The following is a 12129-nucleotide window of genomic DNA, read 5'->3' on the forward strand; positions in this document are numbered from 1 at the left end:
CATCAAGCCTTTTGAGACATGGTTTGTACCTCTGAAAATGAAAAGAGAATTGGATTGGCCTGAAGAAGTCAGACTTTTCTCCAAAGTTGTAGCATAAGAAAGTCTTTTTGTCCCTGCATGTCCTGTTTAGACGAGTAGAAGAAACCAAGAAACTTATTAACTTAAAACCATGGAAACAAAAGTAGGCATTGACTTTTTCTGTCCTATTATTTGTAGTAGTTTTAATTTGATAGTTCAGCAACCATAAGATAATTTATAGACTGCAGAATTCTTTTGGGGAGGGGGTGGGGGTATGATAATTTTCATTTATATTAGGCTTGTTAACCTTATTAATGAAAAGCAAGTAAGTTCTCCTCTTTCTTTTTCTCCCACACAGAAATGTGATGCTGCTTGTAGCTTTTCTGAAGCCAGCACTGTGGATCCAGCTGTTGGTCTGGAGATGGTTTCCCAGACCAAAAACTCACACCTGCCTAAGGACTGTTTTGCAGGAAGTAGGAATCTTTTTGTATTGTGCTAACACCAAATGAACCAGTGTTGAAAAATATTCACTTGGAACATGTCTAAATTAGCAGAATCTGTTTTTCTGCTCATCCCAGTGTTGACATTTACCTTTGATTACCCGAACATCTCCTTAGACTCCGTTGACTCTCATGGTTCAATCCTGCTGCCTTTACAGATTCATGGAGTGTTTCTGGTGGAAAGCAGTGAACAGGGAGTGTAGTTGTAATGTCTCTGCAGTGCAAGAAAGTTAAATGATCAGTAAAAATAATAATTAACTAATGTAATATCTCTTTTCAAACAAAAAGAAGAAATGCAGATAATAAACGTATATGAAAGTAAAGGTGCTTTTTTTTTTTTTTTTTGGTGCCCACAAGCCTTTCTGCACAAGGGCACAAAACCAATGCTCTTTCTTATCCATGTATGAGTTACTCTAATAAAAGAGATCATGGCATACAAGTTTTTTCTTTTCTTTATCTTTAGATCATTTCAACCATAGCATCACCTCATAGGTAAAAGTGCACATTCTTTCTCTAGTCTGTAGAAGCTCTCTCTAAGATGTCTTATAGTTTTTTAATTCCATGTCTCAGCATTTTCCATGGAACCAATAGACTGTTCTTTCTCTTTTCAGACTGTGGTAAATGTTTCCCATGTTGTGTAGTGGATATCACTAAGTTTCCAGGCAGAACTTGGTGGAACTTCAGGAAAACCTGCTACAGAATTGTTAATCACAGCGGGTTTGAATATTTTATGATTTTTGTGATAGTACTGAGCAGCGCAGCACTGGTAAATTGCATTTATTTTCTTAAAGTTTGAATTTATTGTTGTCAGTAAAGAAAATAGTATTTAATTGTTTTTCTACTCTGACATTTCTTCCCGCAGGGAAGAATTGCCTAAAATTTATAAGGCTTTCTCCCACTTGGATATTTTTATATATATATGGATTTAAATATATAGAATTGTAGTTTTTCAGGGAACATAGTTCTTCATACACTTGTGTGTTAGTTACGAGGCTAAACCTGGGGTTTAGAAGAGAGTCTAAAATTTCTTGCCAATTTTTTACTTTTAAGTATAAAACGAAGTGGTGGTTACCCATAATTTAATATGAAATGGTTGTAATCAGACAAACTGTGTAGTCTTATGCAACTTAAAAATAATTTTCCATACAGATACTAACCTGTTTTAAAACTGAATTCTGAAATTCCAGGCATTTGAAGATATTCACCTGCACAAGAGAAAAACAGTGAAAATGATCCTAGATTATGCTGACAAAATATTTACCTACATCTTTGTGATGGAGATGCTTCTGAAATGGGTAGCTTATGGATTGCACAGTTACTTCACAAATTGCTGGTGTTTGCTTGACTTTGTCATTGTATGTGTAAGTAATATATTCAACTGCTCATACATTTTGATTTTTGACATTTTCTACCTGCTTAACTACATGCAAATTCTTATCACGAATAACTGCAGGTGGGAAAGACAGTTTCCAAAAGCTGAAAAACCTGCAATCCAGAGAGACTTTAGGAAAATTTAAATGGAAATTTTTGGTAGTAATCAGAAGTTGTTGAAGAAACTTTTATTAGATATCATCTCTTCTGTCTATTTATAAAGAACATGTAGCATAACTTTATCAATTATGGTTTTCTAATCTTAATAGCAGTGCTGTCCAAATCAGAGGAAAAGCATGAAAAGATCCAATGGTTGGACAACGATGTAAGAATTTCAACTAGGAGAGAAAAGACAAATCATGAACAGTCAAAAAAATCCCTAATTACAAAAAATTTTTTCTAACATTTTAATTTAATTTTTTTCTCTTAGAAAAATTTAAAATATTGGACAAATTTTTAAAAATAATTTTTGTTTCCACATCACCATCTTTGGTGATGAAAATCCTTTCTGGTCTGGCAGTGTATCAGAGTACCATAATTAGCAACTTGGTTATCATATTAGCTATCAAAAAAACTGTATGAACTGGATTTCAAAAAGAAAAAAAAACAAACAGGAAAACCCCATTTTTAATTAGAATGAAGGAAACCCAATTTGTTTTCATATATTAGAAACGAATGAAGTAAAATTATATTACAATAACTTGGAACGTGCATTTTCTTAATTTGAATTACTGGTCAAAGATATTATAACATTCAGGTAATAATTGTTTGCTAACACAAACAAGGGAAATTTTGTTTACTATTTAATAACCCCAGCCCCCATTCTATGAACACAGCTGTCATTTGTTTCCTGGGGACCAAATCCTGATTCCAAAGATCCCTGTTCCTCTGGGAGTGGCCTGAAATCTCTCAGGACTCTTAAAGCATTGAGGCCTCTACGAGCTTTGTCAAGATTTGAAGGGATAAAGGTAAAGGTATTGGGGGTCTGTGGGAATATTTTGCAATGGCTTCATTTGAAGATTTTTAAGAAAATGACAACATAAAATGCATTATTATTTTCATTCATTTCCTTCAGGTTGTTGTCAATGCACTCCTCGGAGCCATCCCCTCAATCTTCAACGTTTTGCTCGTCTGCATTGTCTTTTGGCTCCTATTTAACATTCTAGGAGTAAAATGGTTTGGGAAAAGATTTTCAAAATGCATTCTCCAGGAAGGAGATATCAGTCTCATTAATAACAAAAGTGATTGTGATTCCTATGGTGGAAATTGGACAAATTATCCTGTAAACTTTGATAATGTTTGGATGGGATACTTGGCTCTGCTCCAAGTGGTAAGTTCCATAAAAACATTCTCAGTTTTGGTTTCTTCAAGGAAATGGGTTGAGCAGCCCAACCATGGGACACCACTATGCTTCTGTTTATCCCATGGGAACTGGGGATTTTTTTTTAACTTCCATATACATGTTCCTTATTGGTGACCTGCTCAGTTCCTCCTAAAGAACACCTGAGCATGTGCAAGCTTGTGTTAAAATCAAGAACTCTCTTTCATGGCTTTTCAGTTTTGTTTTCATTTTGATTAACACACTAAGCCTGAAATATTCTGCAGGTTACTGAATTAAAACTATTCTCATTTTGTCTAGTTCAGAGTGGATGAGAAAGAAAATCAGGGCACAGTTTGTTTATATTTTCTTTTCCTGTAGAAGTCATGAAGGATTGGGATACTAATTTAATCAGCTCCCTAACACCACAACAAAGGAGAGAAAGGCATGTTTTAAATTGGATGTTATCCCTGTATCATCTTTAGATGAAGTTCTATGTCCTGGATCATCCAAAGTGTTTTATCATTCTGCAGAGTTGCTAAAAATTGCAGGAAGGAATTGTCTGCTGTGAGCTAAGAAATTGTTTTTATCCTTTCATATTATATTTGCAAGCTAAGCTGAAAGTTTTGCCAATTTTTTTTTTTTTTTTACAAAACACCCTTAATTTAACAAGAATTTAAGACACTTTTCACAAGCATCATGATTTTGTTGTTGTTGTTGTTTTTAGGAAATATTTTTATTTGCTTGTTTGTTTTTGTTTAATTTTCAGCAAGTTCTTTTTTTTTCTTTACTAAACTCCATTGATACTTCCAAGCAGATCTTTAGAAATTATAAACATTTTTTATAGCAAACTGCTCATTTACCACAACTATCAACACATTTATATTAGCTATACCTCTTTTTATTTTCTTAGCTATAACAAACTTAATAATGCATTTTTTTCAGGCAACTTTTAAAGGTTGGATGGAGATTATGTATGCAGCAGTGGATTCACGGGGGGTATGTCACTACAATAAGGTTTAAGTTGTTTTCCCTTTTCTTCTTCCCTTTCCCATCCATGCAATTACCTTTTCATCTTTATTTGCAATATCAAAGCAAAAATACAAGTGGTTGAATGCATCAAACTGCACAGTGAAACAATAACCCTTGGAGAACCAAAAATCTGGAAATTAGACAGGAGAAACAAGTCAAAGTTGAGTGACACCAAACAAAAGCCTGCTGTGTCAGGAATGCAGAGGGGAAGGTGTTGCAAGTTTTGTGCAAGTCTCTTTTGGAAACACAATACTGAAGGTCTTGAAGGGACTGTGCAAATTTTCTCCCTTTTCAAACATGAACAGGAGAATTGAAGCAGCATGCAGCTAGAGCAGTTATTTCAGGAGTTTCTCTTCCCTCTGCTTGACATCCTCACTATTTCTTCCCTATCTGCCTGTGCTGTTCCTCACTCTCTTCCCAGGACAGTGTGTTTTAACTTCTCTGTGTTTACCTGATTTACATTTTTCTCACTCATTCAGTCTCAGTGCTCTTGACTGTAGTGAAGTAGCTGCTGATTAACAGGATTGTTCCTTGTAGGACTGATCTGAGTGAGCTGGGGCTTTAGAATTGCCCCTTGTCTGGGATAGCATTCAAGAGGATGGCAGTTCAACATTATGTTGAGCTTGAGCTGATCCCTTCTGATTGGAACTGGTTATTTATTACTTAAAAATTTGCTAAAGCTGGATTTGTCTCTATAGCTCTGTTTGTCATTATCTTTACAATCAGTAGCAAGATAGACCAAGACAGTGGTTCTGCTTGTACATCCAGGTAAAGATTTAAATGCATGGAAATAATTTATCTTTCATGACAATAAAAAGATCTGTTATTATAAATTGGAAATGGTAAAGCTGTGACTATCTCATTTTTACCAATATTATTTTCTGGTTTGACTTTTTTTAACAGAACAATGAACAGCCAAAGTTTGAAGCACGCTTACACATGTACTCATACTTTGTGGTTTTCATTATTTTTGGATCTTTCTTCATGCTGAACCTTTTTGTTGGAGTGGTTATCAACAATTTTAACCAACAAAGGAAAAAGATAAGTACTACTGGAGCTAACTCAGAGTCTCCTGTAATCCCAATTTAAGTGAATGCTGGTTTGACATGCAGATGTCTAACATTTTAAAATAACTGTTTAACTGGATAAATTTAAAGTAATAACATTTTAAGCCAAGTTTTGGAAAGAGGAATCCCCTTTTCCTCAAGTTTTTTAGCAATTTCCTTGTATCATAGAGTAGAATCATAGAATCAGATGGGTTGGAAAAGACCTCTGAGATCATCAACCATGTCCGTAGTGGATCAAGGGTTGGACTTGATGATCTCAGAAGTCCTTTCCAACCTGGCTGATTAAATGATTCTGTGATTAAGTCCAACCCTTGATCAAACACCACTGTGGTTACTAGACCATGGCACTAAGTGCCACATCCAGTCTCATCTTAAAAACCTCCAGGGACAGAGAATCCACCTCTTCCCTGAGCAGCCCATTCCAGTGCCTGATTACCCTCTCTGTAAAGAATTTCTTCCTAACATCTAACCTAAACCTCCCCTGGCAGAGCTTAAGACTGTGCCCTCTTATCTTACTGATAGTTGCCTGGGAGAAGAGACCAACCCCCTTCTGGCTACAACCTCCTCTCAGGTAGTTGTAGAGAATGATGAAGTCTCTCCCGAGCCTCCTGCTCTCCAGACTAAACAACCCCATCTCCCTCAGCCTCTCCTTATAGGATTTGTGTTCAACTCCCTTCACCAGCCTGGTTGCTCTTCTCTGGACCTGCTCCAGCACCTCAATGTCCTTCCTGAACTGAGGAGCCCAGAAATGAACACAATACTCAAGGTGTGGCCTCCCCAGTGCCAAGTACAGAGGAAGAATCACTTCCCTGCTCCTGCTGCCACACTGTTCCTGATGCAGGCCAGGATGCCATTGGCCTTCTTGGCCCCCTGGGCACACTGCTGGCTCACCTTCAGCCTCCTGTCAATCAGCACCCCCAGGTCCCTTTCCTCCTGGCTGCTCTCCAGCCACTCTGTGCCCAGCCTGTAGCGCTGCAGGAGTTGTTGTGGCCAAAGTGCAGGACCTGGCACTTGGCCTTGTTGAACCTCATCCCACTGGAATCAGCCCAACTCTCCAGTCTATCCAGGTCCCTCTGCAGAGCCCTCCTGCCTTCCAGCTGATCGACACTCACCCCCAGCTTGGTGTCGTCTGCAAATTTGCTAGTGATGGACTCAATCCCCTCACCTAATAAAGATGTTAAACAGGACTGAGCCCAGCACTGATCCCTGGGGGACATCACTGGTGACTGGATCCCAACTGGATGCAGCCCCATTCACCAGCACTCTCTGGGCCCGGCCCTCCAGCCAGTTCCTAACCCAGCACAGAGTGCCCTGTCCAAGCCCTGGGCTGCAGCTTTTCCAGGAGTGTACTGTGGGAGATGGTGTCAAAGGCTTTGCTGAAGTCCAGATAGACACATCCACAGCCTGCCCCTCATCCATCCAGGTGGGACACCTGATGATAAAAGGAGATGAGGTTGGTCAGACATGACTTGCCCTTCCTAAACCCGTGCTGGCTGGGTCTGATCCCTTGTCCATCCTGTAGGTGCTGTGTGATTGCACTCAGGATGATCTGCTCCATAACCTTGAAGGCACTGAACTCAGGCTGACAGGCATGTAGTTTCACGGGTCCTCCTTCTGGCCCTTCTTGTGGATTCTTGTGACATTTGCCAACTTCCAATCATCTGGGACTTCCCCAGAGAGCCAGGGCCGTTGGGAAACGATGGAGAGTGGCTTGGTGAGCTCTTCCACCAGCTCCCTCATCACCCTTGGGTGGATCCTGTCTCCTCCCATAGAATTGTGAGGATCCAAGTGGCTCAGCAGGTCGCAAACTGTTTCCTCCTGGATTACAGGGGGACTATTCAGCTTCTTATCTCTTTCTACAAGCCCCAGAAGACAGCTGCCCTCAGGACATGTCTTACTGTTGAAAACTGAGGTAAAGAAGGTGTTAAATACCTCAGCCTTTTCCTCATCTTTGATGAATATGTTCCCCTGCCACGTCCAATAAAAAATGGTGGCTTTCCTTGCCCCTTTTATGATTGATCAATGGTTTCTGAATCCTGGGTTCAAAGGGATTGCTAAGTACTGCAGGGGGTGTAGATGGGGATAAATAATCTGGGGGTGTAGATGAGAATAAGAAATTCATTGTCAGGAACCCCCTGTAGAACTGGGTCCCATTATCCTCCATTTACCTACTAGTCCATCAATACACTTTTCTTTCTACCTTCCCCAAAAATAGAAAGTATTTCCCTTCCTGATGAATCATATGTAATTTTTAAAATATGAAATAGATTTGTAAAACTTCAGAAAGGCTCTCACTGAGGGAACTGACTTGGGAACACTGCCTAGACTAGACTTTCAGGATCAAACCCAGATCAGCTCTTTCCAGTACGGTGTTTCAAAGATCAAGGTGAAAAGGAGAAATGGTGAAGACACAGTTTGTCTCTGTGTTCTCTTAGGTCCCACTCAGGACAGCTGTAACTTACTCTTTTTTACAGAAATTTGCTGGTATTTCTTTAGGGAACTGCTTAAACTTCAGCTGAACAACTATATTCTTTCCCTTTACTTAGGTGGAAAAGATCTATTTCTGACTGAGGAACAGAAAAAGTACTATAATGCCTTAAAAAAGCTTGGATCCAAGAAACCTCAAAAACCCATCCCAAGACCATCGGTGAGACCATCTTAAGTAGAACATGACAGAAGATACAACAATGGTGACCATATTTGAACTCACTAGCCCAGGCACAGGGAAATAAACTCTGCATTAGAGCCCATCATCTTCTTTATTCAATGTAGTATTTACATTTTACTCTTTCTTAATTCCCCCTAAAAGAGTCTTTCTTTGTGGGCATTAATTAGGGAAATTTATATCCTATTTGTTACCTATTAAAATATACAACCTGTTTATACAGGTTCATATTAAATATTTGATAATCATGCCATTACCTTTTGATTACTTAGGTTGCATGACGTTGCTTCTGTAACTAGGTTGGATTACTGCAGGTGAGAATGAATAGAGACCAGGGCATGCTCCATGGCAGTTATTTGCTTTTAAGTAATCTTATGCTTTATTTCTTTTGGTTTCTTAAATTTATTTCCAGGCCTGGATTTTCATAGTAACTATTCAGAGTTTTTCTTGCTTATGACATTTGAATTTGAATTGCTTATAGTAAAATATCTGCTTCAATGAGTATTTCTATTAAAAGAGGAATCACAATGTACTCTGGATGTTTTCCTGAAATATATATATATATACACATATATATATACATTCATGCCAATGTTCTTGCTTGATGCCTAAATATACTTAGCCAAGTACTGTGAGTTTTCACTGAAGATCTAAAGAAATCACCTAAAAATACTTTTAGTAGCTTATTCTTAAATTTATAGTACCTTAAATTCTTTTTCTAAGCACAAATTACTGATTATTTTTGAAGGCAGGCTGGGTCCTGGAAGCAGGATCAAGCATTTCTTGTTCTCTCCACAGAATGCATTCCTGGGATTGCTGTTTGATATTGTAGAGCACACAGCATTTGACATCATCGTTGTGATTTTGATCTGCCTAAACATGGTTGTTATGATGGCAGAAAATAACCAGGAAGGCACCAAGGAAGTTCTTAATAAAATCAACTATTTTTTTGTGGCTGTATTTACGGCGGAATGTGTCATAAAAATACTGGCCTTAAGACAGCACTACTTCAAAAGTGGTTGGAACTTATTTGATTTTAGTGTTGTGGTCCTTTCAATAGTCAGTAAGTACCAATCACTAAATCAGGTAATGTGTCATACCAATATTGAGCCAAATTTCCTTATGAACTAACCACTTAGATATGTTTGATAAACAAATTCCAGATCCACTGTACTTTTTCAAAGTATATGCTAAGTGATTCCTTCCGAAAGGATGTATTTTTGTTTTCCTTTATATTTTTTCACTGTACTGAAAGGTACATGGAGTTTTCAATTTTTACTTTTCTTAAAGTATGTTTTATTGAGTAATTATCAGAGCAGAAATTTAATAATTAACATCTTTTCTAAATTAATGTGCTTAACGTGTTGTCTGACTGTTTCTATACTTTCAATTTACATGCTATCATGGTAACTATTGTTTTCACAGTAAAATAAATTCATGTTAAAAATTCATTTGCATGAAAAATGAGAAAGATTTATTTAATTTTTCCAGGACCTATTTTAAAGAAGACAGATCCTGATCGCTGATTTAGAAAGCTCAGGAAAATGTAATTGCTCAGCACCATTCTAAATCTGGGACACTATCTGTGACTGTGAAAAGTCTCATTTAAACTGGCTTGGGGTTTTCTGGCTTTGCAAATAAGACTAGATGCTGATCATTTCCTCTACAAAGGGCTGTGTATAGCTCTAGTTTCTTGTACAGTTTATTTGGTCTGTGCTTCCCATTCAGGCTCAGGTTATAGCATAGAATAAAGGACAGGAAAGACAAACTGCTCTGGGTTCTCTGTTTCCTGACTAAGCACAGTAACCCTTTGCTGTCCTGTGCAACCCAGGAAAATGATGACTCCTTAACTCCTCTGTTTGTAATCATTTGCGTTGCTCTGTACCATTGCTCTGTTAGTAGGGTCAAAGAACGGGGTGTAATGGGGGATAAATACTAAAAGACAGTTTTCCTTTACATTCATTTTGGTCTTCTCTGACCTCCTTCAAGTACCAAGCATTAGTCAAAGCCTCACATTTAGCATGTGAGCAGGCCTGTAAAGAAGCAGCAGATGACAGCTAGCAGGCAATCCCCACAACTTCCATCTCGGGAGATGAATGGAGCTAAAAGGATTCTTAAGAATTTCAGCAATGAATGTGTAACTTCACCACCCCTGAGTTAGAGAAATTTGGGAGGATGAAGTTTCCAAATGATGCATACTCTTGATAACTCTTTAATCCTGAAATATCAATTTGTCTTTCTTTTCCTAAGCTGTTTTGTAAGCAGGTGCAGTATTGATGATGTTTGTGTGGATAGTGGTGTAATATGGTCACTGTTACTTCTGACACCTAAAGCACAGACTATAACAAAGCAGACATAAATTTGACTAATATGAAATGACAACATTTTGTTTTCTTTCTCTCTTCAAAGGTATTGGAGTTTCTGAAGCCTTCCAAAAATTCTTCTCTCCTACACTTTTGAGAACCATTCGCTTGGTGCGAATTGGCCGAATCCTGAGATTGGTTCGAAAAGCGAGAGGAATTCGAACCCTTCTGTTTGCATTACTGATGTCTCTTCCTGCACTGGTCAACATTGGCCTTTTGCTTTTCCTGATTATATTCATTTATGCCATTGTGGGCATGGCAAACTTTGCCTGTCTTCCCTGGGAAAGTGGGATTGATGACATTTTCAATTTCCAAACCTTTTCTGGTAGCATTCTCTGTCTCTTCCAAATTACAACATCAGCTGGCTGGGATACTCTTCTGGCCCCTTTGTTAAGTGAATCTGGTGCATGTGCTCCCAACTTAGATTTAAAAGAGAAAGATAAAATTAATTGCACAAACACAGCATATGGTATTTTCTATTTTGTAAGCTATGTCATTATCTCATTTCTCATTGTTGTAAATATGTACATAGCTGTCATTTTAGAGAACTTCAATGTTGCCACTGAAGAAAGCACAGATCCTCTTTGTGAGGATGACTTTGATATGTTTTATGAGACATGGGGAAAATTTGATCCACTGGCAACAGAATTTATTGACTATTCTGCTCTTTCAGACTTTGCAGATGCTCTGGCAGAACCTTTGCGCATTCCAAAGCCTAATAACATCCAGCTCATATCCATGGACCTCCCTCTAGTGAGTGGAGATAAGATCCACTGCTTGGATATCTTACTTGCTTTCAGTAAACGAGTCTTGGGAGAATGTGGAGATTTTGATAGGCTTAAATTACTCATTGAAGAAAAATTTGGGGTTGCCAATCCATCTAAATTTCCTCACAGGCCAATTTCCTCTACATTTAAACGAAAACAAGAGGAGGTATCAGCAGTTATTATCCAAAGGGCCTTCAGGAGGCATTTGATACAGCGTTCATTCAAAAATGCATCTTTCTTTTGCCGTCGCAGACATAACAGTGCTGTCTTTGGAGAAGAAGCACGGGAGAAGCAAAGGCTTATTGTATCAATGCTTAATGAAAGTAGTGGCAGGAAGATACATAAACCACGGCCTGTTTCTTCCACATCTCTCCCCTTGCTTTACGATGCTACTGCTGAAACAAATAAGCTGGACACATAAGGTTACCTCAGGCTGCAGCATTTTTTACATGTAAACCAAAGTCACTTATTTTGAGATGGAGGCCATATCCCAGTGCATAATACTCTAAATTTAGAATAATGATGGCAACCTTGAAGTATTCTGATTGTTCAGATTTGCAAATTCTCTCTAAAACAATTAAGATCTGAGCAACTATGAAATAAATGTTGGAGGAAAATCAAACCATAGAACCTTTTTCCTCAGCTACTGGAGTAAGTGGGTTCATTTTCTCAACTGCCAGTTTTGTCCTAGTTCATGTTTTTATGGAAGAAATACATAAAAGGTACAGATTTATAAACACATAAGGCTCTAGAAAAATGTATATCTCTTTAGAGATAAGCATTATTTCCAACCAGGCTTTATTGTAGCAAAAATAATTAATTACTGCACTTCTGTAAAAGAGCTCATTCAGGACATTTGAGTATAATCAGCCACTAATTTTGATGGTTTGGGACCATCTCCTCCGAGAGCCTTTGGGTGGACTTGCTTATGCTTAAGAATTTTTGAGGTGTCTTTATATGTGCACCTTAATGGATTTAACAGATCATTCTCAGTTGCCTGTGCATAAAAGTTGTATGTAATTCATTCT

General features: G+C 38.1%; 1 protein-coding gene across 1 annotated transcript; it reads left to right on the plus strand.

Annotated features, from left to right (window-relative positions):
- Window positions 1-376: 376 nt before the first annotated feature.
- On the plus strand, window positions 377-11522 carry LOC126650014 (sodium channel protein type 5 subunit alpha-like; the record flags this gene model as incomplete). The annotated part of the gene is made up of 10 exons (XM_050334457.1): window positions 377-491; window positions 1130-1284; window positions 1706-1971; window positions 2785-2857; window positions 2965-3219; window positions 4153-4206; window positions 5143-5284; window positions 7853-7953; window positions 8770-9034; window positions 10381-11522. Coding segments are annotated over 10 exons (2568 nt in total), but the record flags the coding sequence as incomplete, so codon positions are not given.
- Between the last annotated feature and the right edge of the window lie 607 nt (window positions 11523-12129).

The sequence above is a fragment of the Myiozetetes cayanensis genome, unplaced genomic scaffold (assembly GCF_022539395.1).
Source record: "Myiozetetes cayanensis isolate MyiCay16 unplaced genomic scaffold, myiCay2020 scf538, whole genome shotgun sequence".
Lineage (NCBI taxonomy): Eukaryota > Metazoa > Chordata > Aves > Passeriformes > Tyrannidae > Myiozetetes > Myiozetetes cayanensis.